Source organism: Sebastes fasciatus, chromosome 12 (assembly GCF_043250625.1).
Source record: "Sebastes fasciatus isolate fSebFas1 chromosome 12, fSebFas1.pri, whole genome shotgun sequence".
Lineage (NCBI taxonomy): Eukaryota > Metazoa > Chordata > Actinopteri > Perciformes > Sebastidae > Sebastes > Sebastes fasciatus.
The window spans coordinates 21054986-21075666 of NC_133806.1; the positions used below are offsets into that span (position 1 = coordinate 21054986).

General features: G+C 38.3%; 3 protein-coding genes across 5 annotated transcripts; all 3 read right to left on the reverse strand.

Moving 5' to 3' along the window:
- Window positions 1–1129: 1129 nt before the first annotated feature.
- On the reverse strand, window positions 1130–5171 carry stmn1b (stathmin 1b). The gene is made up of 5 exons (XM_074654084.1): window positions 5049–5171; window positions 3132–3177; window positions 1965–2137; window positions 1645–1836; window positions 1130–1545 (listed from the first exon to the last, which is right to left on the reverse strand). Exons 2-5 carry the CDS (start codon window positions 3145–3147, stop codon window positions 1489–1491), a joined length of 438 nt encoding a protein of 145 aa, XP_074510185.1. The 5' UTR covers window positions 3148–3177; window positions 5049–5171; the 3' UTR covers window positions 1130–1488.
- Window positions 5172–6364: 1193 nt separating this feature from the next.
- Window positions 6365–11073, reverse strand: LOC141779322 (uncharacterized). 2 transcript variants are annotated; one of them, XM_074654086.1, is made up of 11 exons: window positions 10733–11073; window positions 10508–10634; window positions 9811–10018; window positions 9373–9646; window positions 9062–9239; window positions 8879–8955; window positions 8105–8285; window positions 7554–7802; window positions 7210–7381; window positions 7039–7118; window positions 6365–6840 (listed from the first exon to the last, which is right to left on the reverse strand). In XM_074654086.1, the coding sequence occupies exons 1-11, from the start codon at window positions 11012–11014 to the stop codon at window positions 6710–6712; spliced, it is 1959 nt and encodes a 652-aa protein (XP_074510187.1). In that variant the 5' UTR covers window positions 11015–11073; the 3' UTR covers window positions 6365–6709. The 2 variants fall into 2 exon arrangements, with proteins under 2 accessions (XP_074510187.1, XP_074510186.1); XM_074654085.1 differs by having other exon boundaries at window positions 9373–9649.
- A 5267-nt stretch (window positions 11074–16340) lies between these two features.
- Window positions 16341–18931, reverse strand: LOC141779330 (chemerin-like receptor 1). Of its 2 annotated transcripts, XR_012596261.1 has the most exons (3): window positions 18866–18931; window positions 16725–18515; window positions 16341–16557 (listed from the first exon to the last, which is right to left on the reverse strand). XR_012596261.1 is itself a non-coding variant. In XM_074654100.1 (2 exons), the coding sequence occupies exon 2, from the start codon at window positions 18499–18501 to the stop codon at window positions 17392–17394; it is 1110 nt and encodes a 369-aa protein (XP_074510201.1). In that variant the 5' UTR covers window positions 18502–18515; window positions 18866–18931; the 3' UTR covers window positions 16704–17391. The 2 variants fall into 2 exon arrangements, 1 of the variants encoding a protein (XP_074510201.1); XM_074654100.1 differs by lacking the exon at window positions 16341–16557 and having other exon boundaries at window positions 16704–18515.
- Window positions 18932–20681: the final 1750 nt, after the last annotated feature.

Below are 20681 nucleotides of genomic sequence, written 5' to 3' on the forward strand. Positions count from 1 at the left end.
AATGAGACCTTGGTGACAATACAAACTATTTCACTGAATAAAAATGTAATTACATTTTCTAATACATAAACAGACAATGCCATATCAGTGAAATGTAATAGTCAATAAAAGAAAATCCTGGTACCCAATTTACTCTACATGCTCTATGAATTAAACAATCAGACAGGTTGAGCAGCTTTAGAAAATTCGCTGAGCACAATTACACACGCAGCCTCTCTGAACTCGACATTGAGCAAATGCCCCTTGGCACTGAGTGACATTTCCAACATGGGTGACAGGACATGGACTGCAAGCCTGGGCAAGATGCAAGCAAGTGTGAACAAAACCCATAAGACAAGGTTTCTGATTACTTACCCAAAACTTTGCAGCTCATGATGTGATTTTTCTGTAGTATATATATGCGTAGGCCAGAACATCTCTGCAGCACCACAATATTTAATTTAAAAAGGTATTTTGACACACATTTTGCCTAACAGATATAACGATTTTAACAAATACTGCGCTTTGAAAATTGCAGTAGGCCATATTGCATATTATATATTATATACTGCATTCATATGTGGGTTACGGCCAGGTAAACTAAAAAGTGATCTTTTCCCTGGTTTATTCAAATAATTGTAAGGTTTGTGATTGATTTAGAGAGCAAGAAACATCATGTTTTGTCAGCTTGGGCTGCATTGATTAGGATACTGCCAGTAGCTTTTTTTTAAACGATGCACTATGTTTCCCAAAACTCTTGGTCCAAATGAAGTCTTAGCTGAACCGTCTGTGCCAAACATGACAACAGCCATCGAATCAGGCAGCACTTTTCATTCAAAAGTTGCCTCTGCAAAAACTTCTATCTTTTAAAAATATTTTTTGTGCTACTATTCAAGCACATCTCACTTTTAAAAATCCCAAATTGTACAAAAGATAATAAATAAACAAACAAAACTATCACTAAGATTACCTGGCTGCCACTAGGTGTCAGCAGTGTCAAAGTATTAAGTGTAATACATTATTTGCCACATGACTACTCTGTATCCCCCCCAGTTATGTCAATCTACATCACATGACACAGAAATATAATCATTCATGAGGCACAAATGTGTTCAACTCCCCACACATCACGACAGAAAAATAGAGGGAATTGTGGTTATAGACTTTAATGTTTAAACCTTGGGATCGTACAGTATATTCAAACAACAAAACAGAACAATATTATATGATGCATTTTAACACTATGAAGTATTATGACCAATTTGTTACAGTGGAATGCCTCTTAATGAAAAAATAGATTTTGTACCACAAAAACGAGTCTAATCAGCTGCCAATAAGAAAACTACAAGCGAAGAATAATCTGACTATCTCTACACCCAATCTAGCACCGTGTACAACTATTTAACAACATAATCAAAACCAACACAACAAACATCGTGGAAGTGTCAGTTTAAAAAAATAAAGCTCATTTTAGGAGATGTAAAAACTGTTTTCCAGATCATGAACAAATTAATTTTCCATTTCTGTCATCGCGTCCTTGTTCTTCTTCACTTCAATCTTCTTGCCCTGTTGGTGTTTAAAAGCAGAAGCATCACAATATTGTAGTTTTCATTATTTCAACATTAAACAGGACATAGGTTGATGTGCCATTAGGAGCTGCTTTACCATCTCCTTGAATTTCTCAGTGCGAGCCGCCAGCAACGCAGTGCGGTTCTCTTTGTTCGCCTCCATCTTCTGATTGAGCTTCTCCTGTGTCACCTTGCTAAACTTGCTGTCTTCTTCTAAGGCCTTCTGGATGACCTCCTTCTCGTGCTCTCGTTTCTCAGCCAAGTGTTTGAGCACATCAGCCTCGTGGCTCTGACAAAATGACAAAAGAGAAGTGCTGCAGTAAGAACCTGAATCCTTAATCTATGTGCAAGGCTTTACAGCTCAGTTAGTGGTATTCAAAGTGTTTGCTGTTAGCAATTCGTTATTTCGGACAATACCTTGCGTCTCTCCTCTGCAGCATCCAGTTTCCTCTTGATCTCATCCAGCGATGGTGCCTTTTTCTTGAGAGGGGACAATGGAAATTCGGTCTTGGCATCAGGGGTTGTGGGGCTCAGGATGACCTCAAAAGCCTGACCGGAAGCACGCTTGTTCAGCTCCTTCACTAGGATGTCTGCAGATGTGTGATCAAGGTCACAACATAGCAACATTTTAATTAATCAACCATTTTTACTTGATGAAGGACAAATAATTAACTGATTATCAAAACTGTTGATCAACTATATCAGCACTTCACTAGATAATGCTTCCATTGAGATTCATTGTCTGCATGAGGATAATTAAAGGAGGTCAAGCCGGCCTCCTACTGCTTTTTTTAGGGGTCACTGCTTTGCCAGAGAGGTCAGAGGAGAACAATTATCCCTGCTGTGTGGCAGCATTTTGCATGAAGGGGAAATGAAAACAAGATGTGACAAAACAAAGACTGTTTTTAAGTCAATGTAGGAGTGCTGCTTTACAGATTACTTGTGCAACCTGCTATACCAACCACATCAAAGGACTCCAGTTACTTGTATTGAACTGAATAACGTGTTTGAGTCTTGCAGGCGGTTTCAGAGGTCTTACTGACATAACAACTTTGCTTTGCAATACTTTTCTGGTGAGAAGCACTCGGGCTTAGCTGTTTTATGCTGCTGTTTCTTTTCTTTTTTGTTCATTGGAATTTTAAAAGACATTTATGCCAAATTCACACCAGGCAGCAGTGAAGTGCGGCTAATTGTTTCTGCCGCCGGGAGGCATGTTCATGTTTTTCAGGCGGGAAGAAATTCTTTGTAACATAGGTCAACATGTCACAGGGGTCACAGAATCTGTTTACTGATTGGCTGTGGGTCCTTTCTGGCCACACTTTGCCACTGAAAGTTCAACTTTTCCCAGCTTTGCCACACTGCGCCGCAGAATCAACCGCCGCAGCTCACTGAGCTCAGGAGCGGTTGTTGCAGCTTTTCATAGACATTGCATGGCAGCTCGCTGCAGGCCGCACTTCGCCGGTGTGAATTTGGCGTTAATGATGTATAAAGTTTTTAATTTAACTTTTTTTTTTTTTTTTTTAAATGTACAATTGCACACCAAGACTACTCATCTACATGACTGTTTGCGAAGTTTAAACCTACCTCCACAGCTTTCCATTTCAGCAGATATGTTGCCTCTTTGATACCACTAGAAGAAAACATGGAAAAAGAGATTACAATCAAGCAATACATGTCTAATTTTACAAATTGGATACGCTTAAATTATTTCACTTTAGTCAACAGTCCACATGTGAAAGAATGCTACTTTTGCAGCATGCTCATGTCCTCTCGGCAGTGCTGGAGCTGACAGCTCATGTTTTAGATAATCGGTCAAGCATGCGAACATGCCTTTTAAAAAAACAGTTAGGTTTTCTAGTTCCCCTTCTGCTTTGGCTTATAGAATCAAAACACACATTGTTTCGGGCATAGTAAGGCTAGTGCAGGGGTCTGCAACCTGCGGCTCCGGAGCCACATGCGGCTCTTTATCCCCTCTCCAGTGGCTCCCTGAGGATCTTTAAAAATGGAAATGAATAACTGTTTTTTGTTTACATTTTCATTTTTATTTATCATTGTTGTAGGTCTATGGTATGACGGAGTATTAGGGCCACATTGAGGAAAAATAAATAAATCTGAGAATAAAGTCATAGATTTACAAGGAAAAAAAGTCGTAATATTATAAAGTAGTAATTTTATGTTATTTTCTTTTTTCTCGTAGAGTTATGACTTTATTCTCGTAATATTCCGACTTTTTTTCTTGTAAAGTTATGACTTTATTCTCGTAATATTACTACTTTTTTCTCGTTAAGTTATGACTTTATTCTCGTAATATTACTACTTTTTTCTCGTTAAGTTATGACTTTTTTCTCGTAATATTATGACTTTATTCTGTAAATCTCAGCTGTTTTTTCCCTCAATGTGGCCCTAATACTCCGTAGTACATTTACACTTTGGCCCTCACTGCATTAGACTTATATATACTATATACTTAGACTATAAACTGTGTTACCTTCATCACAATGATCAAATGTTTTTTGACAGACAGATTTCTTCTTTTTTGCCTAAAATGTCTCTTTTGATAGTAAAGGTTGTTGACCCCTGGGTTAGTGGATAACTTCATTCCTCCATGTATTTTGTTTAATTTGAGGACAAATGGATGCAATTAGTAATCTCCTAAAATATACACAGCAGTGGGTGCTGTATAGTTGCACAATATACAGTTATATCGTTACATAATCGATTGCCAGCAGCTATACATGACATGACTTGTCAGGCAAACGAGTTCTCCACCTCACTGATGCCTCAACTAAAAGTACAACATGTTCATAGTCACACACAGTGGAAGGGTCTCCAGCATGAAGGCAAGAAGACCCTGCTTCGAGTTAATCACGAGGAGTGGGGTAAAAAAAGGTGATGATGTTTGTGGGTGCCCCACTGCTCCAGAGTGCACACATGCATTTGTGCGCACACACACAAATGTATGTGTGCACTCTGGAGCACCCATGCAGAAGAGTGCACACATACATTTCTGCAGCATGTGTTGTTGCAAAAATGGCGGGGGCGGGGTTGATGGAAAATGCTGCACAAGACTTCATTAAACACTTGGAATAAGGCACAAACACTCACTTTGGAAAAGTAATTAAACATGATAATGATGGTGAAGAGCAAGAAAAAAAGTTCCTGACCACTAAAGTTTACTAAACTTGCATTATCACATAATATCGACTCAAAACAAACAAATAAAGTTAAATTAATTGGTTTATAGTGAAACGTTATGGCAAGATGTTGGAGTAAATTATGCCTAAAATACAGCGTTTGAATGAGCTTTTTTGAATTTTTGAAGTAACATTACTGTTTCTGCACCGAGGCCAGAACAACAAAGTCCTCTATTAAATACTATAAACTGACTTATGTGGTGCTGAACAGACTTCAAGAGTCCAAATTTACCTTTAACTCTACCAAGGCTTTGTTTGAAAGGTGTGAAAGCCTGGCTAAACATTAGCATAAAAGCTTTGTTCTCACCGTCAAGTGCCTCAGCTTGAAAATCAGCAGACCTTCTTCTTCTTCTTCTTCTTCTTCTGTGTTCAGACCGCCAACATCTGCACCTTCGCGCAAAAAAACCCTCCTAACCAACCCCAACCGTTACCAGTGCGGAGCGCTGTGATTGGTCCAGAATCCACCAATCACAGCAGGTGTTCAACCTCACGCGCCAGGAAGGAACACACAATAACAGACACAGAGCTGGAAACACAACCTCGTGGCTGTGAGAGCAAAAACAAGCCTGACAAGACCAACTGTTATGCAACCGTCTCTGATTCAATCATCCACATTAACCAAATGTGTGATTCTAGATATGCCAATCAGTATGTGTCACATTGAAAGAAACCTGGCTGGAAAGTTATTAGTTTATTGTACAGCAAAGTGGGGTTGTTATGTTTCACTATGTGCCTGGATGTATTAACAGAGCTGCTTTATGATTAATGCAAAACCAATCAATTGTTTTTCTTTGACGATTTTTCTGAGCTGATTAAAGCCCCTCATTTTATATCAGATTTTTTTGTATTAAAAATTGAATTGTCAGTATTAAAAAGTGGCATGCACTTCTTAAAGCTGCAGTGGGTAGAAATGGAGCAATTTTAAAAAGTTATTTTTATTAAACAGTCACTATATCCTGACAGTAGTGCATGAGACAGGTAATCGGAAAAAAAATATCATGTGCCTCTGTGTCCTCTGGTGCTCCTAATGTCATCAGCAAGATTTCACAGACCGGAGGTAAACAACCAATCAGAACCGAGCTGGAGCAGTTGTCAATCACTCGCAAACTCAGATCAAACTGTCAAACTACGCAGTGCTGATCAAATATTAATTATTATTCTGTTCTGTAATGCCTCTTTCTCACATAAAATGTTTTCAGAAACATCTTGTAGTGTACTGTTTAGCTGTAAAATTAGAAAGTTTGTGACCCAGCAGCCATGATGAGATCAGTTGAGGAAATACCAAGCATCGCCCACCAGCCGGAGCAAACTTTCTCATTTTACAGCTAAACAGTACACTACAAGATGTTTGAAGCCTACCCACTGCTGCTTTCAGTGAAAACGGGTTATACAGTGTAATCAAACTGTAGTCAAAATTGTATGATTACATGTGCTGTCCATGAAAATAAATATGTAAGATTTTATGCAGTCTTGCCTACATTATTTGAGTGAGCAAGACATTAAAATGGTCACGATACCCCATTAACACACCCCAAATTATAGTTGAATGCCCCAAATTCAGAGTACATTGCAAATGTTTTTTTTCACCAAATACAGTGCTCATGAAACATTACTCATTAAACATTTTACAGATACTGTAAAGCATTTATTGTCATCACATTCATCAGTAGTTGCTCTACGCAGAGTTGTAGTGTTTTGTCACAACATATGATGATAACATGACAACTCATGCATCGATCATCGAGAATAATGAAAAAATAAATAGAAAAAGTAATTCCCAATGATCCACTGAACACATATTAACAAAAGAGTTGGAGACACACCATAGATAGATGTTTACATGACTAAATATCTTGTCTAATTATTACGGCCCTTATCTGGTATCGGTATCTGGACTATCGAAGCTTTGTGAGCTGGTGAGGGAGTTTCCTGACGCCCAAGGCAGCTATGGAGGGTTCAGATCGCCGTTCACTGAACCGGGACACCGATGTCCTCCTCATTGTCCTCTGGGATGGGGATCTTCAAAACCTCATTCAAGTATGGTGTCGGGTCCACAAAGACTTTCTCAAAGATGAGGTCCATCAAGTCATCCACATATCCTGTGCAATATTTGACAAAAAGAAAGATTTGGTCTACCTTTTTATCATTTTTACATGTGGGTTTGTATTTTTCCCAGGTTTAAATTTGTACTGTATATATTGTGTGCTGAAGGTGTTACAAATCCGAAGTGCAATACTAAATACAACATGTACATTACATAGGTTTTTGTTTGGAAAATAAAGGAATGTAACACTTACGGAACGTCTTCGCTGGTTTCTCCGCGCTTTCTGCCTCCTTGTCAGCATTTTCATTGTAGTATAGGGCAGCCAGGTAGAGTCTTGAAGTACAGTAAAGAGAAAATCAGAAATGTAAATAATAGCAGACTGTACACATTTTTATAAGTTCTAAATAACTAAAGTTTAATTTACCTGCACAGCAATCCAACAAATGGAAACCTAACGCTTTTAGGAGCAAAACGAGGAATGGTGCGGTGGAAAGCCTCCAGAGATGAAGTCTGTGGGTGGGGGCTCAGATTTGCGACGTCTTTTAAGATCTTCTTGTTCGTCATCACCTTTTCCAGCTTGTAGAAAGCAAGAGTTCCTTAAAAAGGAGGAAACAAATGTTTATTTTACCTCATAATGCAGTATTTTATAAAAACCTAATTAAATGAATGAGTACACTAATCTTTCATAAAATATAGAATGTTTGTAATTGATAATTAAAATAAGAGGAGTCGTGTGATTAAGTTTTGGTCTGTATATGACCAACACACCTGCTGCCAGCCATTTATTTGGGTCCGTGTTTTTGCGCAGTGGATGCAGGCACTGGGGGTAGATGGGGTCCCCATGTGTGTGAATATCCAGCACATGGTTCAGGTGGGAGGTCCACTTCGCCACTCTCTCTGGTCCGGTGGTAGATGATGCTGCAGTCCAGTAAATGTGTTTTTTGATAGACGGTAACCACTTCTGTAGTTTTTCACAGTCCTTCATCTTGGCGATCTCCTCCAGTTGCTTCGAAATTCCTACAAATGCAGTGCAGCATATCAAAATTAAAATGTGTTAATCAACTGTAAACATACAATGTCTCACTGCATTACGCTATAACTGAAAGGACACGTGTTTCTCACGTTACTCAGACTACATGTACAATCATACAGACTATTGCTATGTGTCTAATGCATTTGATTTAACAACTGCCGTGTGTGTGGACCGGCCATTGCTACAATGTGCTTTCTGAAGGTCAACATTGATTACCCGTACAGTCAACACATGCTTTTGTGCGTTTCCCCTCTTTAAACATGCACATAAACATAAGGAAATATACCTTTCTCCATGTGCGAGATGTCACAGTAATGGGTGATGTTGCTCTCCCTCAGGAATTTCTGTATTTGTGGATGACTCTTAATGACGATGCTATCCAGAGTCACACCACGTTCCTCCAACAATGTCAGGCTCCTCTTCATACCTTCTCTTTCCCTGTGGTAGCCTGCACCGACCTCATTGCTCTGTCCAAACAAACAAAAAACAAAAAAAATGATAAATATATATAATAGGGCTGTTTGGCTAACTGTAGGCTGAGTATAAAACGGTAAGCCTTTGTATTAAAATGGCAGTGGGAGGGGAGACAACGACAACATCACACATATTGTACTTTGCTTTGCTATTATTGTCTAATGAGAGATGAGGACAAAAATCAGACTTCAAGGATTTTCCTTTTTATTGAAGTGGAAACGGCGGCAAAATGTGCAATTATCACATCAGTGACCAATAAAACAAATTTTCTAATATGTAGGCCTATAAATAAATGAATAAATAAATAGACTGTAGCCTATGCCAACATATAAAATAAAGGACCTTGCTTTGTTGGCCTGGTTATGTTGTAATCAATGCTGATGCATAATGAGTAATGTGGGATTACTATTTCTCCTATACTGTATATATATATATATATCTATATATATATATATAAAAAACGCAATGCATTCAAATACAGATTTGGACGTCAATTATTATAATTATTAAAAAGTGTTACATGGACAAACATTGTAAAAAAAACTAAATGTAAAAACTTGTTAACATTTAATTTCAACTCACTCACGTGAACCAACTGGATATCAACAACCATGTTGTTCTTGAGGTCCATCATGGTGTAGCAACCAAACTTTGCAGAGTGCCCTGTGAAAACATTGTTATGATCTTTGCATGAGTCACTGGATGGTATTATACATATATTGATTGTAGTGTGTGACATGTTTTTATGACAACCTCAAATTTGAAGTACCTGGAGAGACAGCCTTCATGTCACCTCCAACTACCACTTTGTCCTCTTCACTGAGCCGCTGTACCGTCACATCTTGGGATGTTTTCCACTTGTTCACAACAGCTGGCTCGATGAACATTCTTGTATGACGACGAAAGGTGTCATACTGGAACATCTGCAGCTCCATTGCTTTGAAGATCTGATGGTTGACAAAATTGACAACAAAAAGGTATATGTAGTAGCATTTCCTATAATTTGATCTGAATAAGGTGCTACAAATTCAACAACATTACATGCCATATTCAACGAGTCAAAGAGTGTTCTTCGTTTACCTTTTCAACTTTGAAGAAAGATGCTCCGCTGAGATACACTGCCGCGGAGAGCTGGAGGTTCCCGGCTGGAGTGCTTCCCAGAATGGGTTGGCTATTCCATTGTCGGGAGTATTGACAATATGGGCACAGCTGTTCCACTGATATGAATGTACCGATCCTTCGGGTCTGAACATCACACGCCCGCACGCACACAGGACACACCTCGAACAGCTCCATAATGCAGCTCTCATACACTATAAACTTCTTGATCTTATGGTCGGGACTGGGTGCTTCACTACTGTCAGAGAAAAAAAAAAGAGCTACATGTTATGAGCCATGATATGACTTGATCTATCTATCTATCTATCTATCTATCTATCTATCTATTCCTAGCTAAAAGTAATGCAGTCAAACAACAGTCCTGTAATAAATTCTACCTGGGATAATTGAGTAACTCACGGCATGTCTGTCGACTCTGTTAAATCTGTGTCTGACTCCGCAGGATCATAGGTAGGATCCTGCTTTTCTGAATCCACCTTTGAAGAGCTGCCCTCAAACAACTCCTCATCTTCCTCCTCCATCTCCTCCTCCTCCTCCTCCATCTCCAGACGAGGTCTCTTCGATGGGCCAACACCAGAGTCTTTGCAGGGCACAGTAGCCTGGACACCTGGAACAGAATTTTAACCTGACATAAGACACATAGAAATATTACACTATCAACACAGCTACTAAAGGCTGCAACAGCTCGTTATTAAAATTTGTCAGTTTTCCTAATAAACTCGGAAAAAAAAGTTTGGAAATTTGAGTTTGGTGGATTATTTCTCTGTTGTTACAATGCTAATTGCCATTGTATTTTACATGGTTGGAAAGCCTGTTTATTTACCTTCACAATGATGTCCAACTTGTAATGATCATATTCAACTACAGTAGATTTTAATGATTAATTTACTGTATTATTTCCTTAAACCCATATGGCACAATATTAAGGACACAAAAGAAAATAATAATAAAAAGAAAATATGTTTTGTTGACATGATCAGAATCAGCATCATCTTTATGGACCAAGTATGTGAACACCAACAAGGAAATTGACTCTGTTTGTTGTTGCTCTCAGTGTACAAACAGAACTATACCTTGTTTATATTAGGCTACACACCTGTACTCCTGTAGTAAGGCCCTAGAGTCCTGGAAGACAGTTGTGTTCTAACATGACGTGTCGGTGTTGTGTCGGTCTGGCAGGCAGCATCCTTCTTTGTATTGATATGTAGTGATGTGCTGGCCTGCTGTAAGGAGGAAACAGTAAACAGGTTACAACCAACTTCATCTCAGATGTGTAGTTCTGCCAACAGCTACTGTACATTCATTATATGGTAAAGCTTACAGCTTCAGGGTTTGTACTCGGGTCTCTGATGGTCGGTACTGCTCCTTCCTTGAGCCTCAAAGTATTAGCAAATCCGGTTTTATACTGGCCCGCGTTTGTATAGCAGTTCCAGGTGAAATGGTTTGCGCACACATACGGTCTGGATGTCACGTTTAGAGGCACATTTCCATCATAGATGAAGTGAATCCACTTGAACTTCGTATCCTCCGGTGGGAGATGGAGACTTCTGTGTTGGTTCTTGCAGCCAACAACCGCACACGTTTGTTTGTGTACCTTCAACATCCTTCTTCTTCTTCTTTCTTATTTTTCCTCCTCCTCCTCTTCTTCTTTTTGTTCTTTGGTGTTTATTGATGGTTGGCAAACCAGCTTATTCGTGCATTACCGTCACCTACTGGACTGGAGTGTGGAGCAGTAGATTGGCAGGAAAAATAAATAAATAAATAAATAATAATAATAAAAAAAAATTAAAGAAAAAAAAATATATACATAAATAAATTAAAAATAATAATAATAATAATTATAATTATAATAATAATGAGGAAAACTCTAGATTTGTTTAACTAAATCAGTTTCTCTTAAAAACTGAATAATTTCACAGTATATATGTTATCTGCTGTGTTCCCCAATAGACCTGACAATAAAATAAAATAAAATAAAATAAAATAAAATAAAATAATAAATAATAATAACAATAATAAATAATAATAATAATAATAATGATGATGAAAATTCTAGATTTGTTTAACTAAATCAGTTTCTCTTAAAAACTGAATAATAGACCTGACAATGAAAAGTCCCGATGTTTTGCCTTCTTTAGTGACTGTAAAAGGTGATTCCTCTGGATACTGTAATTCCTGCAGTGTATCAGTACATGTTCGACAGTTTGTGGTTGATTACAATATGTGCATTTCCCAGTTGGGTGCTTGCCTATTCTATATCCAGTTTTTCTTCTTGTTCTTCTTCTTCTCTGTTGGAGTTTTATGGCGTTTGGCAAACAACTTTACCATTGGTGCTTTACCGCCACCAATTGGTAGAGAGTGTGGATCAGGATTCTAACTACTCACTAGATTTACTACTAAAAATAAAAATAAAAATTCCATTCAGGCATGCACTGTTGTCCTGTTGTTGTTGGTTTCTCTCTCTCTCTATATATATATATATATATATACAGCGGGTAAAATAAGTATTGAACACGTCACCATTTTTCTCAGTTAATATATTTCCAAAGATGCTATTGACATGAAATTTTCATCAGATGTTGGTAACAACCCGAGTTATCTATACATACAAAAAAAAATAAAAAATAAGTTCAGAAATTAATTTATCTGTAATAATGTGAAATGACACAGGGAAAAAGTATTGAACACGCTTACTGATATTTATTTAATACTTTGTACAAAAGCCTTTGTTGGTAGTGACAGCTTCAAGACGCCTCCTGTATGGAGAAACTAGTCGTATGCATTGCTCAGGGGTGATTTTGGCCCATTCTTCCACACAAACAGTCTTCAAATCTTGAAGGTTCCGTGGGCCTCTTCTATGAACTCTGATCATCAGTTCTTTCCATAGATTTTCAACTGGATTGAAGTCAGGTGATTGGCTGGGCCATTCTAGCAGCTTTATTTTCTTTCTCTGAAACCAATTGAGAGTTTCCTTGGCTGTGTGTTTGGGATCATTGTCTTGCTGAAATGTCCACCCTGGTTTCATCTTCATCATCCTGGTAGATGGCAGCAGATTTTTATCAAGAATGTCTCGGTACATTTTTCCATTCATCCTTCCTTCAATTATGTGAAGTTTGCCAGTACCGTATGCTGAAAAGCAGCCCCACACCATGATGTTACCACCTCCAAACTTCACTGTTGGTATGGTGTTTTTAGGGTGATGTGCAGTGCCATTTGTCCTCCAAACATGGTGTGTATTATGGCATCCAAAGAGTTAAATTTTGCTCTCATCTGACCAGACTATATTCTCCCAGTATTTCACAGGCTTGTCCAAATGTTGTGCAGCAAACTTTAAACGAGCTTCAACATGCTTTTTCTTCAGCAATGGAGTCTTGCGTGGTGAGCGTGCATACAGGCCATGGCGGTTGAGTGCATTACTTATTGATTTCTTTGATTGCTTTCTAATTACTGATAGATTTCAACTGTTGTCTTGGCTTTCATGCCTTTTTGCACCTCCTTTTCTTCATGTGTTCAATACTTTTTCCCTGTGTCATTTCACATTATTACACATAACTTAATTTCTGAATTAATTTGTTTTGGTTTCTGTATTACTTGGGTTGTTAACAGTATCTGGTGAAAATTTCATGTCAATAGCACCTTTGGAAATATATTTACTGAGAAAAATGGTGACGTGTTCAATACTTATTTTACCCGCTGTATATATACTTTTTATTCATATCTGTGCATAGTCAAATGTTATAGGTCAGCTTTGTTCTCCTTGTTTCAGCTGCATGTATATTTCTGTTTGTACACTGAGAGCAACAAAAAACAGAGTCAATTTCCTTGTTAGTGTTCACATACTTGGTCCATAAAGATGATGCTGATTCTGATCATGTCAAAAAAATATTTCTTTTGTGTCTGTAATATTGTGCCATATGGGTTTAAGGAAATAATACAGTAAATTAATCATTTGAATCTACTGTAGTTGAATAGTTGAATGTATTTGCATTCCACCTTTCCATTATCCAACAAAAAAGTCTTCAAAAAGCTAAAATAAGAATCCTTTTTCCTTCTAACGTTCTTCTTTTGTTGCAGCTCTGGCTTAAAAGGAAAACTACGAGAATGTCCTTGGAGAGGGTGATGAAAGAGAGGAAGAGTGATGGATGAGAGTGAAGTTTTAATCTTGGCAGCTGCGTCTCACAGACAATAAAACAGAGAGGCAGACAGTAGCTGCCAACTGCTGCCAGCCGAGTGAGTGTCAGAACAAAGAGGTGATTATAGGAGACTCACAAGGGTGAGTGGCTTAAACGCCCAACGGATGACACAGGTTGGTTGCACTTTTGGTTTAAAAAGTATACCCCACAGTGCATATGCATGCAAGACAACAAGAAGAATTTGATTCCTGAGGGGAAATTAGGTCCCTGAAGGCAGCTAATAGCTGTATGTAAATAGGAGAAACCTCTGCATAGAGGTTGACTCATCTCTACATTGACATGTATAAAAAGTCTTTATTCAGTATATTGAAGTATACATTCATAAGGACCCCTTATATCATTATATTGAGGTTTCTGTGTTCCTTGTCAGTGGACAAATTATGCTTTTTATTTGAAACTTTTTGCATGGTACTGTTGTCCACGGAGCATTTAAATTCATCAGCATCTGCATGCTCATTTACAACGCAGGAACGTTTTTTTCAAAGCTGTTTGCAGCCAGATCTAAGGAGCTCTATTTATGTAAACGTAAACTTTATACCCCACAAATGAGTATTACCACTAGTCCTTAAATCTTCCCTTATTTTTCTAGAAACTCATTTTCTTGTTATCCTCAGGGAATCTTGGAGTTTGACTGTAATCAGCAATATACTCCAGTTATATTAAAACTTAATCCCAGAGTTCTTCTCAATATCAAGAGCTTCAGCCATCATCGACCGATGCTCATGTGTCTTCTCCTTCATGCTTTATTGGCTATCTCTGACCTCATATGTCAACAGCTTACATGGACCTGACACCTTCCCCAGTACAGGCGTTAAGCTTATATTTCAATAAAATGCATTGGATATATTCATTGACAGACATTCTTCAAATATTAATCTCAAACAGACCGCCTGTCTTCATTCATCCTAAACCAATAAGCAGTTAAGAACGGCACAGACGGGTTGACATTGCAGAGGATCTTACTTTAAATTAAAGTCTGCTTTATATCCAGCACCCAGATGCTTCTGTAGAATCAATATACCACCTAGTGGTGAGAAGAAGTCACAAACAGCTCTCTAATGTTCTGACAGGTTAGATTTGGCTGCTGTTGTTGGTGTGGTACAAGGTCGCATGTTGGGACAGGCAACAGTAAATCCCTGTCTGCCAAAATGTTCCCTGTATTTACTTTCTTGCCATCTGTGGATGGCTATGAACTATTCCTTCTCCTGCAGGAACATAAAGGTTAGAGGTGTAAATGCCATCTTACTGCTGCAGGTTAACTGTCACTGCTTCTATCAGCTGTCATGTTAAAAAGACCAGCACTACTATAGCGTTACTTCTTATTTCCCTCAATTCCTCCGATGAACTGTTCAACCATTTACCTGCTGATAAAGAGCTGCAGAGCATCCAGACCAACATCTATTTGTAACATAGCAGCAAACTTGATTACCACGAGCCATCAGGTCTGTAGATAAAGGTGGTCCTACCCCGAGAAAATAGGATAGTTTTTGACTTAATACTAGAATTTTACACCATATTGGACCATATTAGACTCCACAACCAGCACTACTCCCAGTAGACCACATACACACCAAAAACTGACAAGAACGGCCCTTTACTGAACACCAAGTGTCAGTAGCTACTACTCAGGTGTAATTCTCACTGTGCAATATAATTTTCCACTTGTGAAATTTTGTTAATAGTCTGTTTATTGTCAATACTGTATATACTGCGCCTATTTTTATACTTTCTTCTATTTAAATGGTTCATATTTTGTTACACTTTGTTTAGCTCTTTTTTTACTGTGTTAGCTGATGCATCTTGTTTTTTGCACTATCCCCTTTGCTGCTGTTAGTGGAGCGGATAGTGGAAAAATCATGCACCAAATTTGGCTTGATGATTGCCGAGGGGTCACTAAGCAAATATAAACGACTTGAAAATCCAAGATGGCCGCAATTTTTCACGATGGCCGCCAAATTGACCTGCTGATAACGGTTTCTCTCATAGAAATTCATCTACTTGGTCGATTTGAGTGATATTGGTGTCATTATGTTTTCATTATGTCATTATGATATTATGTTTTCTAGCATTCTGGATCTAATTCTCATAGTTTTAACAAATTTTAACAGCAATATGGCGGCCCTTTCGTGTCTGTTTAGTGTCTGCTTCCTCATGAGAGCACGGGGCCACAACATCCAGGGACTTCCTATTGGTGCTGATGGCTTTGTTTCCTTGTGTTGCAATGACCGTGCAAGATATTTCAGCTTCACACACACTTTCTCGGCGGGAAAATGAAACGGCTCGGTCTTGATGCTTGATTCCCTGACCGCCATATCTCGATGAAGACATAACTTACCACACAATCTGGTACATCTCTACAGTGAATGTTATATGCAGGAATCCGTTAGTACTGCTCGGTGGCAGATGACTATTTTTCGCTGCAGGCCGGAGCTATCCGATCCCTCCCAGAGCATATTAAAATGGTATAACTATGGCATCATGACGCACGGTGCAAACGTGTATGACGTATTTCCGCACAATACGAAAGAGAAAACCTTACCCCATACAGCACACATTTAACTCTTTATTTAATTTTAAGACCCCTTGACGACGAAGATTTTAACTATCAATTTAATGCAGAGCTTTATTGAATTACTGGATATTACAGAATTTATTAATTAAATTAATTAATTAATTTACTCTGTAGCAGGCTATGGCCCTGGGTCCCACTCACAATTCTAGTTGACTGGAGTCAAGTTTTTCCACAAAAATATCTTTATTATAGTAGGATTTTGTATAAAACAACATCATAACACTGATACAAAAAATGATAGATGATTATTTAAAAAAAACTTGCATACACCATAAAATGATCTTGTAAAAGGATGCAGATGAAAACATTAAAAGTTGTTTAATATTTTAGCTACTTTATGTACAGCCCTGTTGTCAGCGTTGAGATGATGCATTTTTTCAGCTGATCCAAGAGGATTTTTAAATTATTTAGCTTAAGAAGTAGGAGAATTTGTTGAAAAATGTAATATGAAAAGTAAAGCTGTCAGACAAATGTAATGGTGTAAAAACAATATTTGCCTCTGAGAAATACTCAAGTAAAGTATCTCAAATTTGTAGCAAACAAAAAACAAAAGATCAAACTAAGCCAAGTGAAAACGGATGCTGCTTTTGGAACACAACACGCTCATAGCAACTACCATAAGTTTAGGCTTACATACAGTAAAAATATACAATAACATGTTTATCAAAGAATGCAGTAGGTATGTATCAGTCAAAACTTAGTTGAGTAGGTTTCTATGGTGTTGCCACATACAGTGTTGATCAATGTCAATCAGTGGCTTTGCAGTGCACCATGAGAAATGAACATTTCAGGGTGGTTGGCCATGTGAAAATGACTACACATACCAAAAGAGGAAATGACAATGCAAGATATACATCACAAAATGGTGTAGATAAACCAAAAGATGGTTTCTGTGGGGATTGTCATCGTGCCCAATTTTTCTCACGTCTTGATGGCAGAGAAAGTTGGGTTGAGTTGGGTGTGAGAGGCAAGTTGGGTGTTGAGACAATGCTGTACAAAATGAACTTGCAGTGTGAAAACATATTTCACCATGTAGATTCTATATTCAGTAAAATCTGTTCCATAAGGCCATTTACAGTCTATATTCTCTCTACATATACACACACAGCATATATTGATAAAAGCTATGAATATAAAGTTATTCTTATATTCAGCAACATTTATGAAAAACATTTGTGCAGTTGCAGCATTTGTTTCTTCATGTCATGGACAGACTTAAACTTCAGTATTAAGAGCTGACATCTCTCTGCTCCGACTGGTGTCCACTGACTTTGTGTGGGTGTGAGAGCCAGAAACCTCTTCCCGGAAGGCAGTCTCCAATACAGTCAGGATGGATTTGCAGACTTTATCCTTGAAATCTTGTCCCATGAACACATACAGCAGTGGGTTCAGGACACTGTTGAAATAAGCCAGGTTATTTGCTAAAGGACCACCAATAATGGTGACATGGCGCAATGTTATACTACGATTAGTAGGCCTGAAATTCACCATCTCAATTAAATGAATGATGTGATACGGAGCCCAGCACAGGAAAAAAGTGGTGATAACTGCGGCGATGATCTTAAAGGGGCGACTTGACTTGCTGGCCAGGGTGCGGTTTCTTCTGATACGATGGATTATCACAGCATAACAGGAGACAATGACAGTGAAGGGGACAACAAATCCCAGGAGGAAGCGGGTGATGGTCATGGCCTCATGACGAAGCTGTCCCAGCTGAATCACAGACGGTGTTTTATAGTCATCAGAAAGAGCAAAGTTGTTGAAGCAGATGATGGCGTCCTTACTGGGTTTCAGCCCAGTGTCCCTGAAGATGAAGAACGGAATGCTGAGAATCAGAGCCAGTACCCAAACACCCAGACTCACACAGGAAGCCTTGCGTACACTCCGGTGGTTCTGGGCCCAGACGGGCCACACCACAGACACACATCTGTCCACACTGATCACCATCAGAATGGAGACACTGGCAAAGATGTTCAGGGTGTTTATAGTGGTGGCAAGTTTGCACATGAACTTGCCAAAAGGCCAGTGGAGATTCAAAGCCATGTAGGTCACACTCAGAGGCAGGAACGCTGTGAAGAGGAAGTCGGCCACAGCCAGGTTGAGGAACCAAACTGTGTTAACGGTTTTCTTCATCTTGAACCCGGTCACCCAGATAACCACTCCATTCCCGAGCACACCAAGGACAAAGGCCAGACAGTAAACAACGAGGGACAAGATGTGGAGAGACTTTCTCAGCTCTGCATACTTGTCAATATTTGTAGAGCCATTATTTCTAGATACATCTGTTGTATTGATGTGATAGGAAGAGACATTGGTCATCTCCATTATTGTCTTGAGACCTGCAATGGCAACATGAAGAAACAATATGAACCTTTTTTTCCTTTTATTTCCTTACATAGATGTCAACAACAGTCCCTAATGATATAATGATGTGATACGATTTGTAGATATGGCCTTAAATTGAACTGTGTTTTATATATATATATATAAAAGTCTTTCTCCTCTTAGAAAATAAATAAACTCTTCGAAATATGTTGGCCCGCTTTATTCAATCATTTGAATTAATGCCTTTGTTATTAAATTCCAGGTAAGATGTTTGTCAGGGTAGATATGGCCAACATCAGATGTCTTTATTCAAAGTCTAATTTTTTCTATTAAATTAAATTCAAAGGATAACATATCACAGTACCTTCGTCAAAGCTGATCAGTCAGATGAGGATGTGTCCGCAGCGCCAGTGACCCTGCATGGTCTAACTGTGACTCCTTATGAAGTCTCATGAAATGTGACGTCATGAGGCTGGACCACATGTAACACTCCTCCCACACGTTTAATGTTTGTCTTTTAATGCTTTTTAAATGTAGAAGGATTCTAAAGCCCTCAGATTCCCATAAAAAATACAAAGGACATAACCTCAGTGTCCTCAGTGTTAGCTGCCTTATTATCAACTTATCTGCAAAAGCTGCTCTCAAGAATCTGCTACTGAATTTCTTGCTAAGACTTATGCCACATTAAAGAGTCTCTGTCCTTTGGGAAACTCCAAAAAGAAAGTAGGTGCTAAGTACCCAAACAATTAAAGGCATGAATTGTGGGTTGTTGAGACAACTACCTGAGAGGGAGTGGAGCTACAACTACTCATGTTCACCAATGATCCTGCTGTATAATGTATATCTCTCCATGTGGGTTGAGCTCATGTTTGCTTGAGGTATAAACTAGGCTGCCTTGATCAATCCCTGCAAGCAAAAGAGATCTGAAGTAAGAATATATCTTTTCCTACCATTTTATTTGAATTGATAGGGTCATTTCGCAGGTCTACATTACATGCATGTTGCTTTCTGTCAGCATCCTGTTTCACAATCTTAATCAGATTTCCGTGAAATTCAGAGAAGCACATGAAGTGCAACTGTTATCTTTAGGGTGTTGGAGAGGACTCATTAGTTAAAAAAAAAAAAATCTTTTCATACACTATTTGAAAAAAAGACTTCATAATCTGAGTATAAGGTTGACTGGACCTTAGAGCTTCTAGCTGATGTACACATTAAACACAAGGATCCAAGAGCCCTTTATTGAGTGAAGTGAATGGATGAATGGATGGAGGATGAATGAATTATTTTTTTCCGTACATTAAACAAAAATATCAATATCACAAAAGAAGGAAGGTCGAAGGCACAAACTGAACTACGGTGGCCTTCAGGTAATGTAAAAACCAGAAAGGCCCTCGCTAGAGCCAGTGTTTGTTTTGTCTGTTCTGGGCTACTGGAGAAACATGTCAGAGCAACATGTCGGACTCTGTGAAGAGGACCTGCACCCTAGATATAAACATAGTTATGAATATTATATTCCATTTCTGCGAACACATCCCCATAAACCCTACACACTGTTCTTTAATGCAAACAGGCACTATTAAATGACCTGCGTCAGCCACGCTGACTTGAAATATACTTTAAGATGTAAAACAGTTCCCTCTGCTGGTCAATTAACGTTATGAAAACAGTCTACAATGATCAATGGAAAGACCATCAATAACTGTTGATCAAATCATAATTCTGTGATTTGCAACTTGATAGTTTGGATAAATTATCATGAGGTGTTATCAGATGAGTTGTGTGCGTGAGACATACATTATATTATTATTTATATGTATCACAAGAGAAATTATGTGCAATCATGTAGCAGTATGTCTTATGGGTGGTCCAAATAATATTTTAATAATGGAAAAAAAGGATTGCATTATTATCATTTACAGATTCATTGAAGAGTAAAAACAAGTTTCAAATAAAACTAAAATGAAATACATTAGAATCAAGCTTTGATAGACAGGTTCATACATATGACAATATTCATAACCACAGTCATACAAAGAATAAGCAGGCCATTCCTTTCATGTGGTTTAACTGTATGTTGTCTAAGCGTTAAGAAATAATGGAAAACCTCAGGAACATAATTAGCTCATAGTAACCATGTAGGTAGATCTGTTCTTTACATTTACAGGTGTGGAAATCATTTA